The sequence below is a fragment of the Piliocolobus tephrosceles genome, chromosome 7 (genome assembly GCF_002776525.5).
Source record: "Piliocolobus tephrosceles isolate RC106 chromosome 7, ASM277652v3, whole genome shotgun sequence".
Taxonomy (NCBI): domain Eukaryota; kingdom Metazoa; phylum Chordata; class Mammalia; order Primates; family Cercopithecidae; genus Piliocolobus; species Piliocolobus tephrosceles.
Genome location: NC_045440.1, coordinates 22,491,202 through 22,518,902, shown reverse-complemented (window position 1 = coordinate 22,518,902; position 27,701 = coordinate 22,491,202). Strand labels below are relative to the sequence as shown.

The window sequence follows — 27,701 nt, the reverse complement described above, 5'->3', positions numbered from 1 at the left end:
CTGTATGTCATTTTTCTGTCCATAAATCCTCTCCAACCATCGAGCAGCACGGAGTTGCTCTGAACCTCTTCTGGTTCTGAGGGCTGCTGGATCCTCAAACCATTCTTTGCTCAATTAAACTTTGTTAGATTTGTCTACAGTTTGTCCTTAACAGTCCTCATATTGTACATTAGATCTTTCAACTGCTTCACCCGGCACATTGGCTACTTGGTATCCTTAGACCTGTATCTCCCCATTTCCTGTCCCTACCTAGACCCTGGTAACCACTATTTTATTCTCTACCTCTATATATTTGACACTCATTCCCCCACTTTTTTTAGATTCCTTTTCATTTTGTTTGTTTTATTTGCTGTGCAGAAGCTTTTTCGTTTGATATAGTCTCTTTTTTTTACATTTTTACTTTTATAACCTTAGCTTTTAGGTATGATATCTAAGAAGTCATCGTCAAGGTTAATGTCAAACAGCTTTTCCCCTCTATTTTCTTCTACGAGTCTTATGGTTTTAGATATTACATTTAGGTGTCTTACTCATTTTGATTTGATTTTTAATTATGGTATAAGAAAAGGATTCGATTTCATAATTTTACATGTGGATATCCAGTTTTCCCAGCACTATTTATTGAAGAGACTATCCTTTCTCCAGTGTGCCTTTTTGGTGCCCTTGTCGAAAATTAATTGACCATATATGTTTGGATTTATTTCTGAGCTTGCGATTCTGATCCACTGGTGTAGGTGTCTGCTTTTATGCCATTATACTGTTTCAATTACTATATCTTTGTAATATAACTTTAAATCAGGTAGTATGATGTCTTTTTTTTCTCAGCATTCCTTTGACTATTTGGGATATTTTGTGGTTCCCTACAAATTTTATGATTTTTTTCTTATTTCTGTAAATACTGTAATTGGGGTTTTTATAAGGATTGCATTGAATCTACATATTGCTTTAGGTAGTATGAACATTTTAACAATATTCTTCTAATTCATGAGCATGGAATATTCATTTATTTGCATTTTCTTCTATTTCCCTCATCAAAGTTTTATAGTCTTCGGTATACAGGTCTTTCACCTCCTTAGTAAAATTTATTCCCAAGTATTACTTATGTTATAAATGGAATGGTGTTCTTGATTTCATTTTTGACTAGGTTTTTTTGTGGATAGAAATGTCACAGATTGTGTATGTTGATTTTATATCATGCAACTTTATTGAATTTATTTATTGGTGTTAATGTTAATGGGCTTTCAGTGGAACCATTAGGGTTTTCTATAGGTAGAATCATTTCATCTGCAAATAGAGGTAATTTTAGTTCTTCCTTTCCAAGTTGAACATTTGTTTCCTTTTCTTTTCTAAATGCTCTTGATAGTACTTCTGGTACATGTTTAATAGAAGTGGTAAAAGTAGGCATCCTTGCCTGGTACCAGAAGAATGGTACCTTTCTATATCTATATCTATATCTCCTTTCTGATTGATTATGATGTTATCAGTGGCTTTTCATAAATGGCTTTTAATTTAAAAATAAAGAGAAAGAAGAGTGGGCAGGTAAACCTTATTGCTTGGGCTGAGATGTATTTTAGAGTTTCACATCATTCCAGCTTCAAATAAAATAATGCAAAAGTGTTCTTAAATATTCATTATGGTTTAATCATCAACAACTGCATTGTACACTATCAACATTTGTGTGGTTGCTGAAAGCCTATGATTATGTGCACTTAACCACACCTTTCTTATCAAAACTCGAATTCCAACTAAGCCAAGGACAAAAGTTACATATTAAATGAATTTCAGAAGAAGACCCACATATTTGAGTGAGCACTTACTTCCATGAAGAAAGAAGAATATAAGAATGACAAAATCTCTGAAATGTAACTGGCATGTAAAAAAGTTTTCTGATTATAAGCTATCAACTCTGATTTAGTTTTGGGAAACTAGCTGCTATAGAATGTTTACAAATATCCTAAATCAAGAGAATTTGTAACACTGTGTTAATAAAATAAGGCATATTTGACTGCTAAAATATATAAACAAATAAATAAATGCCTTTATGATGTTGAGGAACTTTTCTTCTATGTCTAAACTCTCAAATCAAGAACCATTAACTCCACACTATTATTTAACTGCCTAAACTTTTAATCAAGAAAGCATGTTGAACTTCGTTTAATGCCTTTTCACCAATTGATATGATCATGCATTTTTTGTCTTTCAGTCTGTTGATATGATTGATATATTACATTGATCAAGTTGTGTATGTTAAGTCAGTATGCCAAGAATAAATCCAATTTGATTATGATGTATAAGCTTTTGGATGTGTTGTTGAATTTGATTTGCTAATATTTTATTGAAAATTTTTACCTCAATGTTTGTCAGAATTATTGGACTGTAGTTTTCCTTTCTTTGGTGTCTATGTCTTGGCTTAGTATAAGTATAAAGGTAATGCTGGGCTTGTAAAAAGTGTTAAGAAGTACACCTTCCATCTCTATTTTTTTGAAAATTTTAAAAATTATTGGTAATAATTCTTCTTTGAATGTCTAATACTTTTCAGCTCTAGAGTCATCTAGTCCTAGGTTTTCCTTGTTGAAAGGTTTTTGTTACTATGTCAATCTCTTTGTTATTAGTGTGTTCAGGCTTTCTACTTCTTTCTGATTCAACCCTTATAGGTTGTATTTTTCTAGGAATTCATCTATTTTCTCTAGGCTATCACATTTATTGACAAATAATTTTTCATATCAGTCCTTTAAGATCTTTTATTTCTGAGACATCTTTTGTAAAATCTCCACTTTCATTTCTGATTTTATATATTTCAGTTTTCTCTCTCTTTCTCTTAGTCTATCCGAGAGTTTGTCTATTTTGTTACCATTTGCATGGAATATGTTCTTCCTTCTTTTTCTTTCAGCCAATGTATGTCTTTAAAGCTTAAAAGTGTCTCTTGGAGGCAGCATATAGTCAGATCTTCTTTTTTCAGTCATTCAGGCACTCTTTATCTTTTGATTGGAAAAATCGATCCATTTTTATTCCTAGTAATTATTTATAGGAAAGGATCTACTACTGCCATTTTATTTTATAGGTTTTTTTTTTTTATTTCTTCCTCCCTTGTTTATCTTTGTGATTTGGTCATTTTTCTGTAGTGCTGCATTTTTATTCTTTTCTCTTTATCATTTGTATCTGCTATAGTTTTTTTTTTTGTTTGTTTGTTTTTTTTTTTGAGACGGAGTCTCGCTCTGTCACCCAGGCTGGAGTGCAGTGGCGCGATCTCGGCTCACTGCAAGCTCCGCCTCCCGGATTCATGCCATTCTCCCGCCTCAGCCTCCAAGTAGCTGGGACTACAGGCGCCCGCCACCACGCCTGGCTAACTTTTTGTATTTTTAGTAGAGACGGGGTTTCACCGTGTTAGCCAGGATGGTCTCGATCTCCTGACCTCCTGATCCCAGCACTTTGGGAGGCTATAGTTATTTTTTTTTTTTGTATTTACCATGAGGTTTACATAAAACATCTTATAGTTGTAATGGAGTATCTTATACCAATAACAACTTCAATCATGTATAAAAACTCTAGACTTTTATCTTCCCCCTGACAATTTATACTTTTAATGTCATAATATACATATATATTTCTTAACAAATTATTATGGGTATCATTATTTTTGACTCATTTGGTTTTTAAGTTTCATACTAGAGATATGTGTGATCTACAGAGCACTTAAAAGTATTGGCATATTCTGGGTTTGACTACATATTTACCTTTACCACTGAACTTGCTGGTAGAATTTAAACCTATAGAAAATTAAACTGACTAGAAATTTTATTTAGACCAATTATGCCCTGTGCTCACAGACTCTGAGAACATTTAAAAGAAATGATTGGATTTGAAATAAATGTTGGAAATAAAAGTAGTATCAACAAGGAAATAAAACTAATGTCAACAAAGATATTTTGATATGTACTCTACAGACTAAAACACAACACTATATTCATGTTTCTCCTATGACTAGAAGCAGAATTCCACACATAAAATAATATTCTAAGTTCCTGTAGCCAAATTCTATGTCTATCTTGCTTATTTCTATCTCTCTAGCACCTGTGACAGCACTTTAAGAGAGATTTGTTGAATGAATTTATGATGACAGGAGGATGTTTTATTTCAAAATAATAATAATCACTTCATAGCTTTTTGGCTAAAATCAAGAGCAAATTAATAATAATACTTTATATCTTTGTGGTTTATTATAGGCTATAGGGAATACTGTGACAGGTTCCTGCTTCTAGAGGGCAGTTACATTTTACACTTAGTTTTAATCTTTGTACATTGCTGAAAATAGTAGTTGATTCCAGCAAAGTGCGGTGGCTCATGCCTGCAATCCCAGCACTCTGGGAGGCTGAGACAGGTGGATCACCTGAGGTCGGGAATTTGAGACCAGCCTGACCAACATAGTGAAACCCCATCTCTACTAAAAATTAGCCAGGCATGGTGGCACATGCCTGTAATCCCAGCTACTCAGGAGGCTGAGGCAGGAGAATCACTCGAACCCAGGAGGTGGAGGTTGCAGTGAGCTGAGATCACACCATTGCACTCCAGCCTGAGCTACAAGAGTGAAACTCCATCTCAAAAAAAAGAAAATAGTTGATTCCTAACTATTTGTGAAATGAATCATTAATGTCTAGCAATATTTAAGGATTAGTGTCTCTATAACTTACTAATTTTGACAATGACTATAGTTTCAGTAAATTGCACTGCTAATTCTGGAAACCAAGGCAGAATACATGAGAGCATTTCAAATAGAAATAAAGTTACACATACCACTAGTCTGGTGGCAGGTCGGGCAATGTTCTGCTGCAAATCCTGGGCCCACAACACACCATCCGTCCCACAGGTGCTGTCATAATTCTTTTCATCTGGGTCATACTTGAAGAGTGCATGCTCCTGTCCATCCCGATGTATGGGGCTTAAAGGTTCAATAAAGTATCTTTGATTCCCCTGACTGAAGTAGCCCCTGAGAAAAAACAGAGTTCTGGTTTCTTAGCAAAGTACTACTGCATTAGGTTCATACAGATTTATAAGATCCAAAAGAGGACCTTTAAAATTCCTACTCAATGTCAAAAACAATTTCAGCTCATGGCAATAAAATACAGTAAAACTTACAGCTGAAGATACCTTGGAGATTATCTAAACTCATTTTCTACAAGGAAATAAGACACATTAGGGAGAAGTGACTGCTGCAATGTCGTGCAACCAACCATATCAGTTCTAGCACTAGAATGAATATTTCCTGACACTTGGTCCAGCATTCTTCCAATTTTAATGCTGTACTTGTTTTAAAGGTACCTTAAAATGAAAGAGACTTTAGAGTTTTATAGATAAGTGTTAAAATACTGGCTTTATAACTCATTCACTGTGACACATTGGGAAAATTTTTCAAACTCACAAGCCCCAGTTTCTCCACTTTTATTTGTCATGACACCTTCCTAATATTGTGATAGTAAAGGTTGAATGTGAGAACATGTAAAGCACATGACAAATATTATCAACTTCCTAATTTTCTCTGCTAAAACCTTGAACTAGGATTCATTCAACCAATATTCACTGAGTACCCATTATTCGTTAGGCGTTGGACTAAGGGTAGACAGCAAAAATAAAGATATGGTCTCTTTTCTTATGGAGCTTATGTTCAAATGAGGAAGATGGATGTGTATCAAATAATCACAGAATATATATAACTATATAGTAAGTACTTATATATAATTATAATAGACAATTGATGTGAAGAAAAGTGCAAGAGAATATAATAGACTGAATTAAGTGTACATAAAATTAGATAATGGCAAGACCTCAAGTGGTCCGCCCACCTCAGCCTCCCAAAGTGCTGGAATTACAGGTATGAGCCACCAACCCCAGACTGCCTCCCCACTTTAAGCTCTCTCTCTCTCTAGATAAGCTCTCTCTCTCTCTCTTTTTCTCTCACTCTCTCTCTCTCTCTCTCTCTCTCTCATATCATTATGCTGTTAATGATATGCTATGAGATGCATGAATTGAGAAGAGGATATGAGAAGATGAATTATTGCAATGGTCTGCACAAGAAATCATGGTAGATGGACTAGGATATTGCAGTAGAGACAGAATGAACAATTTCAGAAAGCGTTTAGAGGATAGAATCAACAAGACTTGGTAAGGGATTGAAATTTCAGGGCTGAGGAGCAAGCAAACCTCAAGGAATTTAGGTTTCTGAACTGGGCAAGTGATTATTTGATTATACCACTGATTAAGACAGAGACATGGAAACTATACCAGATTCAAGAGACAATCATTAGTTTGGTTTAAGACATACTGAAATTGAGATTTCTTTAAGATATCCAACTGAAAATATGAAAAAGAAAATTCGATAATCAAGTCTGGACATCAGAAGAGCCACCTTACTATAGATAGATGCATAGCATATCATGAACAGACAGAAACATATGTCATAATCACAGATAAGACTATCTAGAGAGAGAGAGAGCTTAAAGTGGGGAGGGAGTCTGGGGGTGGTGGCTCATGCCTGTAATTCCAGCACTTTGGGAGGCTGAGGCGGGCGGACCACTTGAGGTCAGGAGTTCAAGACCAACCTGGCCAATATGGTGAAATTCTGTCTCTACTGAAAATACAAAACTAGCCAGGTGTGGTGGCGGGTATCTGTAATCCCAACTATTTGAGAGGCTGAGGCAGGAGAATTGCTTGAACCCAGGAGGCTGAGATTGCAGTGAGCTGAAATCGCACCACTATACTCCAGCCTGGTGACAGAGCAAGACTCCATCTAAATTAATAAGTAAAATAAAGTGAGGAACGAGAAGAGAGAGCAGCTCCCATTCCCTAAAGATTCTGACTCCAGAACTGGGACTCAAAATCCTGTATTTTAAAAATAAGCTAACAAAAATATCTTTGAAAGAAATTCAGATATGTAATTTACAAACCACTATCAAAAGAAGCAGTGTTTCTTCAAATTTCAACATTTTATGGCCCTTATGATTCATATGCAACTATATAAAAATTAATGATATTTGGGATTCATCTGGTTGGTTAGATATATACACAAATACCACAATCACAGGTGCATGCAAAACATTCCTGAAGTCTTACCTTAGACCGCTACATGTGCTGATGCTAGCGTCAGAATCCTTTTCATTAATGATATGTCCTTGATAGTAACAATCATCCTAAAGGAAAGGGGGTTTTATAAAGAGAAGTACATGTGAATTTTAGTGCCCCTGCTAAAGCCGCATTGGAAATCTTGAAACAGGATTTTAAATACTTTAAATACTTTCAAATCATATTCTGCTGAACAACAGTAAACTCAGAGATGTTTTTAAAAAATTAAAAACTTTCATATAAATTGAAATTGTTAATGTCAGTCAATGATCCCAAAATGTTCACAAGGTGTTAACTGTCAGTGTTGACTAAGTAGGATGAATGTCAAGAATATTTAGATGGAATAAACTTGGATATGTGAGTTTAAAACCTGAGCTCCTAAAACACTGGGCACTCATTTTTCCTTTTGGCTGATTTCTCATTAACTTTTTTCTAGCAAAGATCTACAAGCCTTTTTCCAAAGGACGGGTTATTCAGATTGGGTTTTTGTTTTTTGTTTCTTGATTTATCTGAAATGTTCCATCAGATTAATTGGACCAGCACATTTCTTGCCTGCATTTGGAGCAAAATGCCCTTCTTAACATTTTTTCGTGTGGGTGTTCCATGAAGGACCTTTCTAGTTTGGGACAGATGAGGTGTTGGCCCATGTTAACTCTGGTATTACTGCTACAGAGAACAATGCTTGAAGGGCTTCCCATGGAAAATGGAGCTCAGAAAAAGAGGTAATGGCGCATGACCCCGCACATGGCTACACACTGTCATCTCCTCACTCTAAGAAAACATGGGCTATGAATAGGAGTCAAGAGAAATTGTTAAAGAAAAACAATTCTGCAGTTGCCATTGAGGAAACAGTCTTGGTTGAAGAGACCACAAATCTAGAGAAATGATAGAAATTGATTGAGAGCACCAGAGGTATGTAACTCTTCATGCTCATTCTACCCACCCTCCTATAGGAGTCCTTAAAGGCTGGAAAAACTTACCAGAGTTGCCAAGAAATTGTTTTGCTCTTGTCAAAATATAAAAAAAAAGAAAAGTGGATGATCAATTGGGTAAGGGCTACTGCTGAAAAAAGCACTAATGTTATAAACGCAGTTTCACTTCTATTATTTGCCTAGCAAGAACACCACCTTTAGGGCTCTGGGTAAAACCCCTATTAAAGAATTGAAGAGACTATTATACCATAATTTGTGGGCTTGTGGTGATCTCCTTTCCAGTGGAATTGTAATATGTTTCTGTGTAGCCTGGTGCAAGGAGGTTCCTAGAGAAAGACAAAAATGTTGTAGTTACTTGTGCTGATTGTTAAGTTCAGTGAACTTCTTGAGTCATTTGAGAGCAAAAGCTGGTTAGTCCAGGTTTGTGCCAGGCATAAGCAGCAACAGACTCAGCACACTCTCCACGTGCCGCCTTTCTCTTGCTGAGGATAATATCACAGATAAATGTACTTACTTGTTTTTTTTCAAATAAAGCACAGCAATTTTTCCATTAATTGTCATTTTATACTTTAATTCAGTTTCAAATTGTTCCTGCAAAAATATACAAACATTTACTTGTAATTAAAAACACACACAAATATTCACTTGAATATTATACTTCTATCTGTGTAGTCATTAGCAAGCAATATCTGCTTTTTTAGCAGTGTAATAGTAAGGGCTTGCATATTCCCCTTTTAACAGATCAAACAACTCTGGCAAGTAAATAAACAAATTATCTGAGACCCTTTTATCCATCCATCCTTCCTTCCATCCATCCTTGCATTTTACAAATATCGTTTGAGTGAGTGCTGTTTCTTTGCAAGATACTGCTTGGTTTTGAAAATTCGACTCTAAGCAAGAAAAATTGGTGCCTACTGTCAGAGAGCTTATAATCTTGTGAAAAGACAGACACGTGAGTTATGTGCATGATGATGGATGTATATAGTAGGATGTCTAACATCTTAAGGCCAGGAAAGGAAGTAATGTTTAAGATGACATGTAAATTACCCAGGTGAAGTGAGAAAGGGAAGTTATCTGATTAGAAAGAATAGCGTACACAGATGCCTAAAATCTTCTATCACATCTCATGATTTTTGGTCTCAAGACTAACTGGAACATAAACTATGAGAAACATAACAAGAATATATACTGTAATGTGAGGAAGAACCATCAATAAGCAAGCACAGTCTCAGGTATTTAGGAAGAAGAAATACTACCTTAAGTCAACCAAGTAAAAGAATTATTTTAAACTTGGATATTGGTATATAAGGAGAGTTGTTGAGGACTACACAGAATTCTTTTAAAGAAGATGTTTTTGGGTACTAAGTTCTGACTTTCATCTGTAAAACAGGGTTATTAGCTGTGGTTGCACTCACTATCTAAAAAGTTATTAGGAAGTGCCTGGTTACTGTCATTAAAGATATCTAAATATGGTAGACCAAAGGTGGTTGAGAAACACATATTGTTGACTGAGTTCTGTTTCTTCTGCTGTATTGCACCTAAAGTCAAGTCGTCCTTCTCTCCCTCCCCTTCTGGCCAGTATGGTATCTGAGCTCATAGAGGGACAATGCACATTAGAGTCATCAGATCATGAGTACCGTTCTGGGATTTAGCCTTCTCCAAAGTCAGTTGTTACAGTTCATACTGTCCTTAAATCCTCAGTTGTTGAGGTCTGCTCTGCTGTCAATAATCCCAGGCTATAAATATGCCCCAATGTGGGCCTAGATAAGTAGAGGTTGATGGACTCAGCTTATTTTCATGGATGACAGGAACTAGAAAGAGACAGGGCATTGAAAATAAAAGTTATGCAGAGTAGTCATAACCTCTTATTGTTCAGGTTTAAGAAAAGCTAGCTAGAATGAAGCTATGAGAACGATACCAAATATGGTCTTCTACCAGAAATGGCCTTCCAGATATCTGCTTCCTGTTCAGCAATGGATTTTTAGTAGATTTAGTTACTAAAACTTTAGCTGAAGGTTGTTATAGAAAAGAATAAATGCTTTTGGAATGGAGTTTTGGTCAACACTGGCATAAAGATTATGGATGGAAGGAAAGATCAAGGAAGAAAGCCAGGGCCTCTATAAAAGAGAGTACACTGGGTAATATAATAATAATACTTTTGAAAGCAAGTTCCCTTGTGGAGAGCAAGGTTTGAGGATAAGAAGTGTTGTTCTAGTTGTGTACTTGGTGGGTTAGGAAGTACGCATCAAGAGAAGTAAGGTGCACCTTGATTTGGAGAGTACTCACTAGAAGGAAATGATTTCGGTTTTACTGAGGAAGACTAGCTAGCCACAGAAACATATAGATCCAAATTTTCTGTAAAAATAATGTCATGGGTCCGATTTAGAGGGTAGATTGTGAAAGCCACAGTCCTCGATGGTCCTGGGATGGAGCAAATCTGTAAGTTCAAGGACATGTCAATGGGCACACGGGAAATATCAAGAGAAGCCCTAGAAGACACAGAGAGATTCTTAATTCTAGTAATACAACAGTTATTCAGAACTCACAGTGAATCCATGAGCTCTAAAAACCCTGCTAAATCAGCTCATGGGCCTGAAAGAGTTCTCAATCTGAGGGAAGAATTGTGCTGTAAGATATTTTCTTTTATGGCATGGGCCAATACCCAGGTAGTTTGGGCCTCTAAGAACATGGATGCTGAATTCTATGAAGAATAGTTACTGTCTTTGGAATGTAAGTTTCCAGCATCAGGGACTTTCACAGAGTATATGTTAAATATGTCTCTAGGGAGGTTTATGGGTAATATGCTCCAGTCATAAACATTTATTCATTTGTCCATTAGTTTACTTATTCATTTGGTCATTTATTTAACACATACTTATTTAGTCCTTATATCATTCATATATATACAATCGTGAATATAATTACGAATAAAATATTCAAAGTTCTACCTTGTTCTTTATCCCCAGCCCCCAAAAATTTTTACAAAGAATTATGTCAGTCTAGCTGAAATATTAAGAGATGTGGCATGTGTGATCAAGTCAGAAAGATGGTGTCACACCCCTGGCATAGCTGACAGGTAAAGCCAGTGCCTCAGTTCTCTGGTTGTATAATAAAACAACACAGGGCACAGTTGTATAATGATAACTACAAAAGTCCTCCATCTGTTCACTGTCTTGAGAAGTGAAGCACTTAATCGAGGGTGAGACCTATGAAGCTTCTATGGGATGGGATACAGAGATCCCCTTGATCATAAGGGTGGTCAACTGCACTATGAATTGTGGATTGTTTCAAGTAGTATTTGCTAATCAAGTCTTTGCACAGGGAAGACCAATAGTCTCAACACAGAAACTTCAAAGATAACTCCCAAGAACTTGGCTTATACCTGGAAGACAGTGTTCTCATTAGTCGTAAGGTGTGCCTGAGAGACTATAGAAGAGTCTATGCCAATGGAAATCATATATTTGTTGTGTGGCAAACAAAGATGTTACTAACTTCTTTAGTCTGTGTTTGTAAAACAAGTATCATACAGCAGAACCCAATAACCCCAACAGGGCAGGATTGGGATACGAGGCATGCAGCAGCATTAGAAGCCTTAGGTCGTGGATAGGACAGAATCTGGAATCATGGAGAGATTGCTAGGGTTTAGTTCTGAATGTTCACAGGGTGATATCAAAAGCCACAGGAGAGGATTGCCAGATAAAATACAGGATGCCAGTTAAATGTGAATGTCAGATAAACAGAATATTTTTGTTAATACATATAAACATATAATACTTTTTAAAATACATGTGCCCCCTATGACCATTGTGACATACTAATGAAATATTTGTTGTTTATTTGAAATTTAAATTTAACTGGGCATCCTATATTTCTGTTTGCTAAATGTGACAATCCTGCACATGGAGGAGTTTAGAAGATGTGCGAAAGAATGGAAAGTAGAGATCAGTGACTAAGAAAAAGGATGCAAATGCACTAGCTGGGAAAATTAGATTCATTCTGTTGGAATGCTTCTTTATAATTATATCAGAAATGTTGTGTGGAATATATATATATATATATATATAGAGAGAGAGAGAGAGAGAGAGAGAGACACTCACTCTGTCACCCAGGCTGGAGTACAGTGGCATGATCTCAGCTCACTGCAACCTCTGCCTCCCGGGGTTCAAGTAATTCTCCTGCCTCAGCCTCCTGAGAAGCTGGGATTACAGGTGTGCACCACCACACCCAGCTAATTTTTTTGTGTGTATTTTCAGTAGAGTCGGGGTTTTACCTTGTTGGTCAGACTAATCTCGAACTCCTGACCTTGTGATCTGCCTGCCTTGGCCTCCCAAAGTGGTGTAGGACATATTTATACAAAAAGATTTTTACTGTTTGTCTGAAATTCAAACTTAACTGGTACTCTGTATTTCATCTGGCAACCCTATCATGTGACGTTTGATATCTTCCTGTGAACAGCTGGAATTAAACACTAACAAAAGTTACTGCTAATGGTTTAGCCACCTGGTTATTGTGGGATAATTCAAAGGTGTCACCTGACACCTGAGATATTAAAAAGTAAACATGGGAGAGTTATATTTATTTCTGAGATGCTGTGGAAGCATTCCGTGCTTATTCCATTATATTCATCAGGCCTGATAATATATTCTTTTCTACTCTCTACAACCACAGGGAGTGGGAGAGAACTTGGAAATGTAACAGATGAAACTAAAAAAATAAAAGTTTTTCCTTTTGAAGAAACATTAAAAGGTTCTAATGATTTAGGTAGTTTTTCTTCAATTATCTATGGTATTTATTTTAATAATCTTATTTCCTTTAGAGATAAAAATTAATGTGCTTTGCAAGTATTTATTTGGACCCACATGTATTTATGAAACAAGTATTTATGTTCCAGGACAAGGATTGGCAGATGCGGGTGAAGGAGGAGTAGAGACATGGGATAAACATATTTAAAGAAAAAAAAAAGCCTTTAAAACAGTTTACCTGGACAGTTTCAAACCAGAAGTGAAGGTTACACTTGCTCTCATAGAAACACATGCACACACACACACACACTTATGCACACACACGCACACTTGTGAACACACCATCACTACAGACACATTTCTTTTTAAAATCAGTAGCTAAACTTTATAATACTGACTGTGACTGATGCACGATTTCAGGATAGGGACGTATTCGTGTATATAGGAATATGGCAAGTTGGCTTGACAAAGACTCTAAGAGACACTAAATGTAGAGTCCCCTAAATGGGAGGGACTCTAAATGTAGAGAGAGTATTTTAAGTAGCAAGAAATCCATTAAAAAAAGCATAGAAGTAGAAACAAGCATATTATTAAGAAAAGCAAATCAAGGCTGACAGTTTATGTCAAAAAGAAGAATTTTAAAATAAACGTTTATTAACTGGGACATGAAGCCACAAAAACTGAAAATTAGTCATAAGAAAAGGAATATGATGGTCTACACAGGGCAGCGCCATAACATAATACATAATTTCTCTCTCTCTCTCTTTCTTTTTCTTTTCTTTTTTTTTTTTTTTTTTTTTTTTTTTGAGATAGAGTTGGAGGTTGGAGTGCGATGGCATGATGTCAGCTCACTGCAACCTCTGCCTCCTGGGTTCCGATGAGTCTCCTGCCTCAGCCTCCTGAGTAGTTGGAATTAGAGGTGCCCACCATCACACCTAGCTAATTTTTTGTATTTTTAGTAGAGACGGGTTTCACAACATTGGCCAGGTTGCTCGTGAACTCCTGACCTCAGGTGATCCACTCACCTCAATCTCCCAAAGTGCTGGGATTACAGGCGTGAGCCAATGTACCCAGCCCATAGCATAATCTTGAATAGGGAGTTAAAATTTGGATCCTTCCTCGCTTTTCATATACATTATCCCAAAATATTTGTGTAAGTATTATCAAGATAATCTCTACTTTAAGACAAGAAACCTAACGTTTATGTTTGTCTAAATTTATACAGAGAGAATGGACAAAATTTACAGGTGAACACAAACTAATCCTCTGAATTCAGATCCTATGTACTTGCACTATGGATCAGGAAAATGTAAGGTTCATGTAGCCGTTTAACCTAGTAATGGACTAGATAAGTAATATAACCACAATAAATATCAAGCACATTATGTCAACCTCATCCACCTAGTCAATCATTGCAAAAATTAATATTTTTCATGTAGTATGAGCCAGTAACTAGTCTATGGCTTTTGTTAATCAAAATATATTATTCAAAGCTCAAATTTATTTTTTCAGTTGTGAGGAAATCATTTTACAGCTCTGATTAAAAACAGTTCACCTGTGTTTAAATTTTCCTCAAAATGTTCATTGTAAAAAGGGTGTTTGGTGTGTGTGCATGTGTGTGTGTGTGTAAGTAAATGTTGGCTTTTCTCGGAAGCATTGTTTACTGTGAGTCAAAAACACATAAAGAATAGATAATTAGTATAAATTTCCACAAGGACACAATTAATCACTGGTTTAGTAGCAAAAGGTTGATAACACAGAAAATACAGGTGAACTTGTGAAATTCGAGCTGGTGGCTAACAAGAGAAGTAAAGGACCTCTTCAAGGAGAACACAAACGACTGCTTAAGGAATTCAGAAAGGATGCAAACAAATGGAAAAACATTCCATGTTCATGGATACAAAGAATCAATACTGTGAAAATAGCCATACTACCCACAGTAATTTAGGGAATCAACGCTATTCCCCTCAAACTACCATTGACAGCCTTCAGAGAATTAGAAAAAATTACTTTAAAATTCATATGGAACCACAAAAGAGCCTGTATAGCCAAGACAATCTTAAGCAAAAAGAACAAAGCTGGAGGCATTATACTACCAGATTTCAAGGTATACTACAAGGCTACAGTAACTAAAACAGCATGGTACTGGTACAAAACAGACACATAGACCAATGGAATTGAATAGAGAGGTCAGAAATAAGACCACACATCTATAATCCTCTGATCTTTGACAAACCTTACAAAAACAAGCAATGGGAAAAAAGATTTCATATTTAATAAATGGTGCTGGGAGAACTGGCTAGCCACATGCAGAAAATTGAAACTGGACCCCTTTGTTCCACCTTATACAAAAATTGACTCAAGATAGATTAAAAACTTAAATGTAAACCCTAGAAGAAAATCTAGGCAATACCATTCACGACATAAGCACAGGCAAAAGTTTCACAACCAATTGTCAAAAGCAATTGCAACAAAAGCAAACATTGACAAATAGGAGCTAATAAAACTAAAAAGCTTCTATACAGCAAAAGAAATCATCATCAGAGTGAACAGACAACCTGCAGAATGAGAGAAAATTTTTACAATCTATCGATCTGAGAAAGGTAAAATACTCAGAATCTACAAGGAACTTAAATTTACAGGAAAAACAACCCTGTTAAAAAGTGGGCAAAGGACATGAACAGACACTTCTCAAAAGAAGACATTCATGCAGCTAACAAACACATGAAAAAAACTCAACATTACTGATCATTAGAGAAATGCAAATCAAAACCACAATGAGATACCATCTCACGCCAGTTAGAATGGTGATTATTAAAAAGTCAAGAAACAATAGATGCTGGCAAGGCTGTGAAGAAATAGGAATGCTTTGACACTGTTGATGGGAATGTAAATTAGTTCAATCATTGTGGAAGACAGTGTGGCAATTCCTTAAAGATCTAGAACCAGAAATACCACTTGACCCAGCAATCCCATTACTGGGTATATACCCAAAGGAATATAAATCATTCTATTACAAAGATACATGCATGCACATGTTAACTGCAGTACTATTCACAATAACAATGACGTGGAATCAACCCAAAGGCGCATCAGTGAGAGACTGGATACAGAAAATGTGGTACATATACACCATGGAATACTATGCAACCATAAAAAGGAACAGGATCGTGTCCTTTGCAGGCACATGAATGGAGTTGGAAGCCATTATCCACAGCGAACTAACGCAGGAACAGAAAATCAAACACTGCATGTTCTCACTTACAATTCAGAGCTGAACAATGAGAACACATGGACACAGGGAGGGGAACAACACACTCTGAGGTGTGGTAGGGGGCGGGGCAAGGGAAAGCATCAGGAAAAATAGCTAATGCATGTGGGCTTAATACCTAGGTGATGGGTTGATTGATGCAGCAAACCACCATGGCACACGTTTATCTATGGAACAAACCTGCACATCCTGCACATGTATACCAGAACTTAAAATAGAATTTTAAAAAAGATAAAAAGTTATTAGAAAAAAATTCAGCTGATGAGTCTCATGTTTTTAACAGTAAATGATACAGCAAACTGGTCAGTGTCTCAGGGTTACAGACTGACTCTTAGACTTCAGTGTAACAGAACCTGAGCTACCTTAATGGCCAGAAAGCCTGTATTGATGCCACAGAGGCTCTCAGGAGAACATACAGACTCTCCCACATATTAAATCAATTTGGCTGCTTGGATAGGCAGCCACAAATAATACTAACACATAAAGTTGTCATCTGGAGTCAAACAGGTTTGAATCCAAGCTCTAAAACGTATAAGCTATGTGCTCCTAGGCAGGGTACTTAAATTTTCCGAGCCGCTACCTCTCCACTTAGAAATAAAATACTGTAAAAATACACTTATGTTATATGGTTGTTGAAAGGACTAAATATGAAAATATATTAAAAATCGTTATTTTTTTTTCCAACTTTTATTTTAGATTCAGGGGATACCTGTGCCAGTTTGTTATACAGGTAAATCGTATGTCATGGGGGTTTCGTGTACAGATTACTTTGTCACCCAGATAATAAGCATAATGCACTACAGGAAAAAAGGTGTCTGACATTTTAAAGAAACTCTTAGAAGGCACTTGAAGAAAGTCATATTGAAGGGGAATCCAATGCATTTGGGTTCCATCTGAAGTTAGTGAAACCATTTGGTTGATAATTATTTTAGGAAATGGGGTCAAATACAGGTTCTGTTGTCATAAATTTGCTTTAGAAGAAATGCTATGGAAAATCGCGTACAGTGAGGGAATATGTGCACCGAGTGTGCTGGATTTCAGAGTATTTCTGTAAACTATTATTTGTGTCCCATTTATCCGTATCTTCCTGGCTCCCAGAAGAAGACTTAAGAGTGCAGGTAATTACAACATTGTTATAATTGAATGAATCATCATGTTTTAGCTTTTCTTAGAATTAATGTTTATTGAATGAATGTTGACTGAGAATATGTTGTTTCATTTGCAGTAAGAAATGTACAAACATTAAAAAGAGTCTATTCAGAAAAGACAGATAAATTCCATGTTAATGTGCATGTATACATGCATTCACCTGCTGTATTTTGTTTCCTATTTCTGTTTCAATTGTCATAGTTGTGTTTAGAAGGATGGATGGATGGATGGATGGATGGATGGATGGATAGATAGATAGATAGATAGATAGATAGATAGATAGATAGATAGATAGATAGAAAGAATTCAATTTTCTTTGGAAGTACATAGAATAAATCATCATAACATATTAAATTTACGGCCAGGCGGTAGCTCACGCCTGTAATCCCAGCACTTTGGGAGGCTGAGGCGGGCGAATCACAAGGTCAGGAGATTGAGACCATCCTGGCTAATAGAGTGAAACCGCATCTCAACTAAAAATACAAAAAAATTAGCCGGGCATGGTGGCGGGCCACTGTAGTCCCAGCTACTCAAGGCTGAGGCAGGAGAATGGCATGAACCCGGGAGGCGGAGCTTGCAGTGAGCCGAGATTGTGCCACTGCACTCCAGCCTGGGTGACAGGGTGAGACTCCGTCTCAAAAAAATTTAAATTTGCTCTCTTTGTTACCTTGGACAGTTTCTTTCACTTCTCAGAAACTTGATTTGTAGAATGAGGTTAATAATATAACTTTGGGTTATAGTAAAGATTTTTTGAAGGTCAAAAAGAAATACAAATATAATCATTGTTATTTAACTCCAAGGTGTAATTGCTGAAAACATCACAAATTCCACTTGACACACACAGGCACACACACACACATGCACATATATAAACACACACGTATAAATCTCATCTATCTCTCATCATAGATATATGTATATATGTATATATGTGTGTATACATATGTGTATGTATGTGTGTGTATATATATACATATATATATATCTCAAATCAAGATTCTTCGATAAATCAAAAGCTGTACCTGTTGCTCTGGCTGTTTGACCTCTCTTTTACGTAGTGGATGAAGTCTTACAGGATAAACCACTTCATACTTCTTCACCCCAGGGAGTTCTTTTATAGCACTTACTGAGAAAAAAGAAAAAGACTCATCCAGGTAGAACTGAAGTAGGCTGGTCAGTAATGGACATCCTTACTGCATTCCCAATGAACGATACCACACACAGAAGCCTGAAGTGACGAATGTCAGAGTTATTAATGGGCTGACACCAGCAGAGAGCGACAACCTCAGAAGGCTACTCTTCCCTCTTAACGTTTTACTTTAACCTATATCTTCAGATACGTCCCCCATCAAAAGTTTACAAGTGTTACTGTATTTAGAGAAAGTATTTCTTTTGGATTTTGCCTCATTATCTTTGATCCCTGCAGTGCAGGGAAATAGCAACAGTCCAGCCAAAAACAAAAAAGTGAAGACAGAAGCGAAAGTAATCCTCTGAGAAGCTAATCAGTCCCAGAAAAATTGCATTAAAGCACTGGAAACTATACAAGGTTAGAAAAAAATAACTAATGTACACAATTTTTATTCTATGTTTCTTGGATTTGAAAACAGCAATGTTTTATACTAGTGAAATAAAACTATGTCACAGTAAGAAAAGACTCTAATACTAGGTTCATAGAATGAGCTGGCAAAAGCAATGCAGAAAAATCTTCATTTTTTGCATACAAAACATTTAAAAAATGAAAATTAGAGAAGCAGATAATTCAAACAGAATCACTGGCCTGGAAGGACTTTTTTGAGCCTGCAAGTCATACTGAAAGAGAACTGAAAAGTGATTTGATCCAACCTGTCTGCATCTTAAATGCTCCTCTGCATGTTGTCTTTAGAAGTCTTTTTTTTTTTTATTTCGTTGAGACAAAGTCTTACTCTGTCACCAAGCTGGAGTGCAGTGGCACAAACACGGCTCACTGCAGTCTCAACCTCCTGGGCTCAAGCCATCCTTCCACCTCAGCCTCCAGAGTAGCTGGGACTGCAGGTGTGCGCCACCATGCCTGGCTATTTTTTTTTTTTTTTTTTCTATTAAAGAGGTCTCGCTATGTTGCCCAGGCTGGTCTTGAACTCCCGGGCTGTAGCAATTCTCCTGGCTTGGCCTCCCAAACTGCTGGAATTATAGGCATGAGCCATGGCACCCGGCCTAGAACTCATTTTAGAGAGAGATTCAATTTTGTCAAAGCTAACATTAGATTTTCTATTTTTTTTTTTTTTTTTTTTTGATTTGCCCATGTGGTTTAGTCTCTGTTCTGCATGAAGTCAACAGACCTGCTCCTTAACTGCTAAAGGTGGCTAAAGGTTTAACCGAAATGTAGACTTCAGTAGCAGAATGGGGCCTAACTCTACGACTTTCTAAGACTGGAACTGAAAAGGTTTTGTTCTCTTCTTTCAGTAAGGACTAGGAGGGTCTCTAAAGGTAATCCTAGTTCAGAGTACTCAAATCTTAAAGTTCTGTGGTGAGATACATTTATGTTACTGTGGTTGATCTTTTAACAAACATAACTGAAGCACTTAAGTATTACTTATTGCTTACCTAGGAGGACTGTGCTCTTACTCCAGTCATTTACCACAGAGCAAAACAATGTTTAAAGTTTTCTTCAGAAACTAAAGCATACACTTTCAAAAACTAGTGTTATTATTTTTAATCATTTTAGAATGGCTTTATTTCATTTAATGACTGAAGAGTCACTTATATTTAACTTTGAAGAACAGAAAAAGGGTTTAAACCAGCTAAGAACTCTTTGAGTCAAAAAGAGTGTTAAAGTAATGAACTGTCTTTTCTCTCAGTGGCTTAAGAGTTACTCTAAAAAATATCAAAATTACTTAAAGGCATGACACTGACAGTACCTTATTTTTTTATTTGGTTTGAGTCTTTAAATAGTTTGAAAAAAGGAGGCCGAATAAACAGTTTCTAAAGCTAGTTCAAGTGGTAAATGATTTATGCAAATAAATACAGAATCCCTCATAACGTTTGTGAAGAGTCAGTGATCATTAGGATAGCTGAACTGTGATCCATTGTGATAAAATAAGCCTCATTACATTGTCACACTTCAAGAACAACATCATGAGGTTCTTCAGTTCCTCATTTCTTGCTCTCACAGAGGTCATCCCTGGGCATCTTTGATTTCTATTAAATTAACTTTTGGTAAAGGAAAAGCATAACATCAATTATAAAAAATTTTTGAAACAAGTTCAAAAACCTAAAAAAATATTAAATTGATGATTCTTTTTGTGAGTTAAAATTTTTCTAACTATTGTAATTATTTTGAAACTGTAAGATGCCAAGAGGTAAGAAAATTACTCCTGCCAGAAATTAACTGATGGTATTGACACAATTCCCTGTTGCCTCCTTAATTTAGGGACACAAAACAAGCACACCGTAAGGCACCAACATGCCGCCTGGTAGATTAAAGTAGCTAATCAATGTGAGTAGTATTGTTAAAGACAGAGTTAGCGAAGCCAAATTTCACCAATGTTGCAGCCAACACAAATCTTTTAAAATGCTCTATTAGAACACACATGATTCTAACAGGAAATACTAGTCCAAGCTGCCTTCGTGGAATAAAATAATAGTTGTGTTCCTGATTTTTTTGTATAAAAGCAGAAAATGAAGTGAGTTTCCTTCTCAACACCATTCAGAAATGGAGAAGGAAAACAGGCCCATCTAGCCAACACAAATTTTCTCTCACATGCACACTGACCTCTATGCTTCTAGTTAGTATCTGAATCCTAATGTTTCATGAAATCAGAAATTGCAAACTAGCTCTTAACTATGGGCTCAAAATATGTAAGTTAGTCAAGAAATTTCTTACTAACTTTTTGGTGGATGAACACTTCCAAATGGAAATCAAAGACAAAGCAAAGCAAAACAAAATCAACAACAACAACAACAAAAACCCACAGCATTTCTTTTAAAAGTCTTTGGCAACCTCTCAATCTCTTCAGTTTGAAGTGAATGGAATTCCAGCTTCTTCCAAACTCTTGCCACTCCTTATATTCTCTAAAGAAACCAAGTAGAATTTCTCTTAAAGGCTCTCATTTTCTGGAAACCTAGAAGTCCCTGAAATAATGGGATCTGGAATACAAGAAATTACACCGCCATTATAGGGATGTAACAGACCTAAATATTGTTTAGCTTATCTGCCTTCAAGTTTAATGGAGATGGTGCAGTCTCATCCCCAGTTAAAATAATTAGCATCATGTTAATTATTTTGAAGCCTGAGGAACAAACAAAACCAACTGCCATCCAGGGATTACACAAATCCAAGGTGTAACACAATATGTTTCTATTAATTCATTTTAATACTTGCCTTCTCTCTCCCACAGAACTCACATGTTGGATTAGTCTTGAATAGCAAAACCAGATCAGGAAAAAGAAAACTGTTATTTTGGTTTAGACTGGATAATTATTTTTGGCTGTTTTGAGTTTTAGAAAAACCAAAGCTCATTAACAACATTAATATGATCAACATTAGTCTGGATTGCTTCATTATTTGTTCATGTGTTTGGGGTCATTTTGGAAATAGGAACATTAGTATGTAATATCGACATTTTCATTTTTGTTCAAATGTGTTTGAAACTGTTCAAAGAAATGTCTTCTTTCCAAACGGAACACACCACATTAAATGCTGAATTAGGGTTTACACAAGGATATTGACTTACGTTCTGGGATTCTCTGTATCTCCTCAATCCATCTTGTGGTTTTAAACTTCATGCATTAAAAGTGAGTACAAACAAAAGGAAAAAAACTGCATTTCAATTAGGTCTATTATTTTGGCTATTTTGATTAAATTGTATATATCCTTTTCAGTCTTCTAGTCACCTTATAAAGGCAAGGAATAACTGGTAGTTTGAAATAAAATAATTTCAAAATTGCTGTACCCCCAGGTATTCTAATGTAATAAGGTAAAGACTTTTCTCCTTTATTGATGCACTCATTTACATCTTCACCCTGCAAACACCTGTCACATCCTTTTAAATATTTGTTTTTCCTTTTTGCAGGATGAAATCCCATAAGTCATTTTTTCTCAGGGGATTGTGAAGTTCGCTACACACAACCGGCCTTATTTTACATCTCCTTCTTTTATGTCAACCGTCTGGGAACTGGGCAGAAGTCGTGGTCAGAGGGGCATATGTTTATTGCTTTGATGATAGGGGCAGAGAACAAAGAGGAAGAGGTGGGAAATGAAAATTGCTTTACTTCTTAGATTCTGACTAGAAAGGCCACCCAAATGGGAATCATAACAGGGATAGTTCAGTGGCAAAAAAAGACACCCTTAAAAATACAAGCTGGAAGTTAAAGGAGGGGTGGCGTCACACTTCTAGGCGTGACATCAGAGGAAGCTGCGTCTCTTGGTGCCATGTTGTACAGGCACCGTCAGGGCAGCAGAACCGATTGGTGTGCCCAACTGCACAAAAGGGCTGTAATGTGCATGGGACCCAGTGTTAGCCATGCAAATCTGTTAATGGATCCAGCTTGATCTGTTTTTTTTTTGTTTGTTTGTTTTGTTTTGTTTTTGTTTGTTTGTTTTTTTTTTTTTTGGAGACGGAGTCTCGCTCTGTCGCCCAGGCTGGAGTGCAGTGGCGGGATCTCAGCTCACTGCAAGCTCCACCTCCCGGATTCACGCCATTCTCCTGCCTCAGCCTCCCGAGTAGCTGGGACTACAGGCGCCTGCCACCATGCCCAGCTAATTTTTTGTATTTTTAGTAGAGACGGGGTTTCACCGTGTTAGCCAGGATGGTCTCGATATCCTGACCTCGTGATCTGCCCGTCTCGGCCTCCCAAAGTGCTGGGATTACAGGCTTGAGCCGCGGCGCCCGGCCCAGCTTGATCTTTATGCTCTTCAACAAAGCTAGTGCCCAAGCAGTTCTTGTATTTCAGCTAAGAGCGGGTTCCCGAAAAGCTGTTGGTGATAGCATTCTTGGAGAATGGAGAGAAAAAATATTTCTATTAAGTTTGACTCAAAAAGTAGGAATTTCAGGTCAATATAAAATGCCTGGCATCAGTTTTAATTTTTTTTAATATTTCAGGCTCATTTTACCAAAAGAAAGCTGGTGTAACACGTTCACATAAGACAAAATAGATATCAAAGCAAAAGGCATTAGAGATGAAGAGGATCACTGCATAGTGGTAAAAGGTTCAGTTCAGATATAGGTACATATTAAAAGTGAGTACAAACAAAAATATAGAAGCAAAAATATACAGACATGGAAAATAATCAGATAATTAAAGATATTAGGTTAGATGAAATTTTTATAAGTCCTGTAAACAAACCAAAAACAAGTAAAAAGCAGGAAAATCATTTTTAGCAACAAATTACTAAGAGGGTGCATGGACAAGGGAAAGTTTTCCCTCCCTAAGCCCCATACCTCTAGTCGATAATCCGTTCCCATCCCCAGGTCCCAGCGAACATCCTAAGACCCACAAACAGGTTTACTGGGTAGGAATTTGAGGCACTGCAGTTCATGTGCTGAGTTAAATAAGCTCTGGAAATAGAAACAAGCTGAAGAATCATGATACCCAATCTAATTTAACCAATTAGAGAATTGGTAATTAGATGATACCCAAACTAATTAGAGAATTTACCAGAAATTGAGAGACTTGCTAGACATAATTTCTTGTTGGGAAGGTAGTATTTTTCTCCTTTCAAATTTTTAAATGTTTGATATAACCAGCAAAATAAAAGTAAATTACCAAGTTAAGCTTAATAGCAATATTGTTTTGTTAAGTAATAACACAATACCTTATAAATTTAAAAAAGTAGTTAATTATTTCCAGTTAGTCACATTTATTATTACTAATAATGAATAAATACAAAAATATACATGCAAGCAGAAAGAGCCAAACTGGCTCCCATAATAATAGCAGGTATTTTCCTAAGCCTTGTACACAGTAATAAATAGCCAAATCTGCCACATCTTTACCATTCTTTAAATGACAAGCTGGGTTTTATTAATTCCACTTTTTCAGCCAAAACTCATATTCATTATTTAAATTGTGCTGTATGAAATTGTCCCTTTTATTTCTATATATTCTCAGATGAGATGCATACATATTGGTTCAAGACCCCTTGTTGCCTCTTTTTAACGTTGTCTTTATATCACTCACAGCCCCCAAACAACAGGTTAAAACCAGCCCAACTAGTTAGTAAAATTGGATGAGAAAAAAGAAAAAGAAAAAAAAAGTCAAAATAGTTTATACAATAAAACTATTAGGAGATGATGAAAAGTTCGCTAATGCATTCAATAGAACCTGAAAAAGAGCTAAACACGTACCTGGAACAGGAGAGAGGAGGAGACCGACTGTCAGGAGACCTTGCAACATGCTGGATGATTTCAGGAGCACAGTGTCTGCTCTTCTCGCTCAGATGGGCACTGCTGGGTCTGTCCCTGCCTCCTCTCCAGTGAGACAGAATGAAACTCCCTGGTTCATTCTTGATTCTGATTCAGGAAGTGTTTACTAAAGGTGTTGCACAACCTCGAAGCTGTGGTCCTGCAACAATGGGACAGCAGGAGGAAGTGCTGGCTGCCTCCTGGCTCTAAGATTCCTTGATCTGAACTATTGTTTCGCTCTCCTTCTCCGTACTCCCCACTCCAAAGTTAGTACATTTCCAACATATTACTATAGCCAGAGAAGCTACAAGGGAACAGTCAATGGCATTAATGAGTCTTGAAAAATATGCCAGACATTGCTTTACATTATGGATATATGGATACAATGTATAAATATATATGTTTAAATATAATTTACATATGTATAATTGTAGGAAAAAAGTTATTAAGAATGTTATTTTTCACCCACATACATAATATGGTTATGTAAAGCAATTCCTAATTCAGCCTAATTACTATATAGCATTCTCTTTTCCTTTATGTTCTATTCTCACACAAGGGTACTCTCAGGAAGCTTGAACTATCCTGAAATAAGAATGTCTGACAATATAAGCACAAGAATTTTTAGATCCCTGGGGGCATTTGTATCATAATTGACAACAGGAGTGTGGAAAAAGGATTCAAGACCCAAATGATACAATTTTAGGATCTGTCACTGGTGGTAGTAAGGCTAAACTGGGCATGTCCAAAAATCATACTTATAACCAATAAAATAACTAATATCAGTTGAGCTGCTTATTAAGTTTTAGGTATTGATAGGGTTTGGTTGTGTCCCCACCCAAATCTCATCCTGAATTGTAGCTCCCATAATCCCCTTGTGTTGTGGGAGGGACCCAGTGGGAGATAATTGAATCAAGGGTCAGGCTTTTCCCACACTGCACTTGTGATAGTGAATAAGTCTCATAAGATCCAATGATTTTATAAAGGGCAGTTCCCCTGCTTAGGCTCTCTCTGCCTGCCTCCATGTAAGATGTGTCTTTGTTCCTCCTTCACCTTCTATCATGAGTGTGAGGCTTCCCCTGCCATGTGAAACTGTGACTGCATGAAACCTCTTTATCTTTATAAGTTACCCTGTCTCGGATATTTCTTTGTAATAGTATGAAAATGGACTCATAAAATGAGTTAGGGAGGATTCCCTCTTTTTCTATTGATTGGAATAGTTTCAGAAGGAATGATACCAGCTCCTCCTTGTACCTCTGGTAGAATTCAACTGTGAATCCATCTGGTCCTGGACTTTTTTTGGTTGATAGTCTATTAATTATTGCCTCAATTTCAGAGCCTGCTATTGATCTATTCAGGGGTTCAACTTCTTCCTGGTTTAGTCTTGGAAGAGTGTAAGTGTCCAGGAAATTATCCATTTCTTCTAGATTTTCTAGTTGATTTGCGTAGAGGTGTTTATAGTATTCTCTGATGGTAGTTTGTATTTCTGTGGGGTCGGTGGTGATATCCCCTTTATCATTTTTTATTGCGTCTATTTGATTCTTCTCTCTTTTCTTCTTTATTAGTCTTGCTAGCGGTCTGTCAATTTTGTTGATTTTTTCAAAAAACCAACTCCTGGATTCATTGATTTTTTTGGAGGGTTTTTTGTGTCTCTATCTCCTTCAGTTCTGCTCTGATCTTAGTTATTTCTTGCCTTCTGCTAGCTTTTGAATGTATTTGCTCTTGCTTCTCTAGTTCTTTTAATTGTGATGTTAGAGTGTCAATTTTAGATCTTTCCAGCTGTCTCTTGTGGGCATTTAGTGCTATAAATTTCCCTCTACACACTGCTTTAAATGTGTCCCAGAGATTCTGGTATGTTGTATCTTTGTTCTCATTGGTTTCAAAGAACATCTTTATTTCTGCCTTCATTTCGTTATGTACCCAGTAGTCATTCAGGAGCAGGTTGTTCAGTTTCCATGTAGTTGAGCAGTTTTGATTGAGTTTCTTAGTCCTGAGTTCTAGCTTGATTGCAGTGTGGTCTGAGAGACAGTTTGTTATAATTTCTGTTCTTGTACATTTGCTGAGGAGTGCTTTACTTCCAATTATGTGGTCAATTTTGGAATAAGTGTGATGTGCTGCTGAGAAGAATGTATATTCTGTTGATTTGGGGTGGAGAGTTCTATAGATATCTATTAGGTCTGCTTGCTGCAGAGATGAGTTCAAAGCCTGGCAGAGACACAACAAAAAAAGAGAATTTTAGACCAATATCCCTGATGAACATCGATGCAAAAATCCTCAATAAAATACTGGCAAACCGGATTCAGCAGCACATCAAAAAGCTTATCCACCATGATCAAGTGGGCTTCATCCCTGGGATGCAAGGCTGGTTCAACATTCGCAAATCCATAAACGTAATCTAGCATATAAACAGAACCAAAGACAAGAACCACATGATTATCTCAATAGATGCAGAAAAGGCCTTTGACAAAATTCAACAGCCCTTCATGCTAAAAACGCTCAATAACTTCGGTATTGATGGAACGTACCTCAAAATAATAAGAGCTATTTATGACAAACCTACAACCAATATCATACTGAATGGGCAAAAACTGGAAAAATTCCCTTTGAAAACTGGCACAAGACAGGGATGCCCTCTCTCACCACTCCTATTCAACATAGTGTTGGAAGTTCTGGCTAGGGCAATCAGGCAAGAGAAAGAAATCAAGAAAGAATTCAGTTAGGAAAAGAAGAAGTCAAATTGTCCCTGTTTGCAGACGACATGATTGTATATTTAGAAAACCCCATTGTCTCGGCCCAAAATCTCCATAAGCTGATAAGAAACTTCAGCAAAGTCTCAGGATACAAAATTAACGTGCAAAAATCACAAGCATTCTTATACACCAGTAACAGACAAACAGAGAGCCAAATCATGAATGAACTTCCATTCACAATTGCTTCAAAGAGAATAAAATACCTAGAAATCCAACTTACAAGGGATGTAAAGGACCTCTTCAAGGAGAACTACAAGCCACTGCTCAGTGAAATTAAAGAGGACACAAACAAATGGAAGAGCATTCCATGCTCATGGATAGGAAGAATCAATATCGTGAAAATGGCCATACTGCCCAAGGTGATTTAT

General features: G+C 36.6%; 1 protein-coding gene across 3 annotated transcripts in view; it reads right to left on the bottom strand.

Moving 5' to 3' along the window:
- ADAM28 (ADAM metallopeptidase domain 28) overlaps positions 1–24,685 on the bottom strand; it is a 63,738-nt gene extending 39,053 nt beyond the window's left edge. For all 3 annotated transcript variants that reach the window (XR_002732528.2, XM_023216745.2, XM_023216746.2), the window contains exons 1-6: positions 24,527–24,685; positions 18,227–18,330; positions 8,557–8,633; positions 8,290–8,368; positions 7,102–7,178; positions 4,789–4,981 (exon numbers count right to left, since the gene is read on the bottom strand). Coding sequence is in view for 2 of the 3 variants with exons in the window: in XM_023216745.2 (XP_023072513.2) it covers positions 4,789–4,981; positions 7,102–7,178; positions 8,290–8,368; positions 8,557–8,633; positions 18,227–18,330; positions 24,527–24,575 (579 nt within the window). In the remaining variant the exon portion in view is untranslated. The remainder of the gene's footprint in view (positions 1–4,788; positions 4,982–7,101; positions 7,179–8,289; positions 8,369–8,556; positions 8,634–18,226; positions 18,331–24,526) is intronic.
- Positions 24,686–27,701: the final 3,016 nt, after the last annotated feature.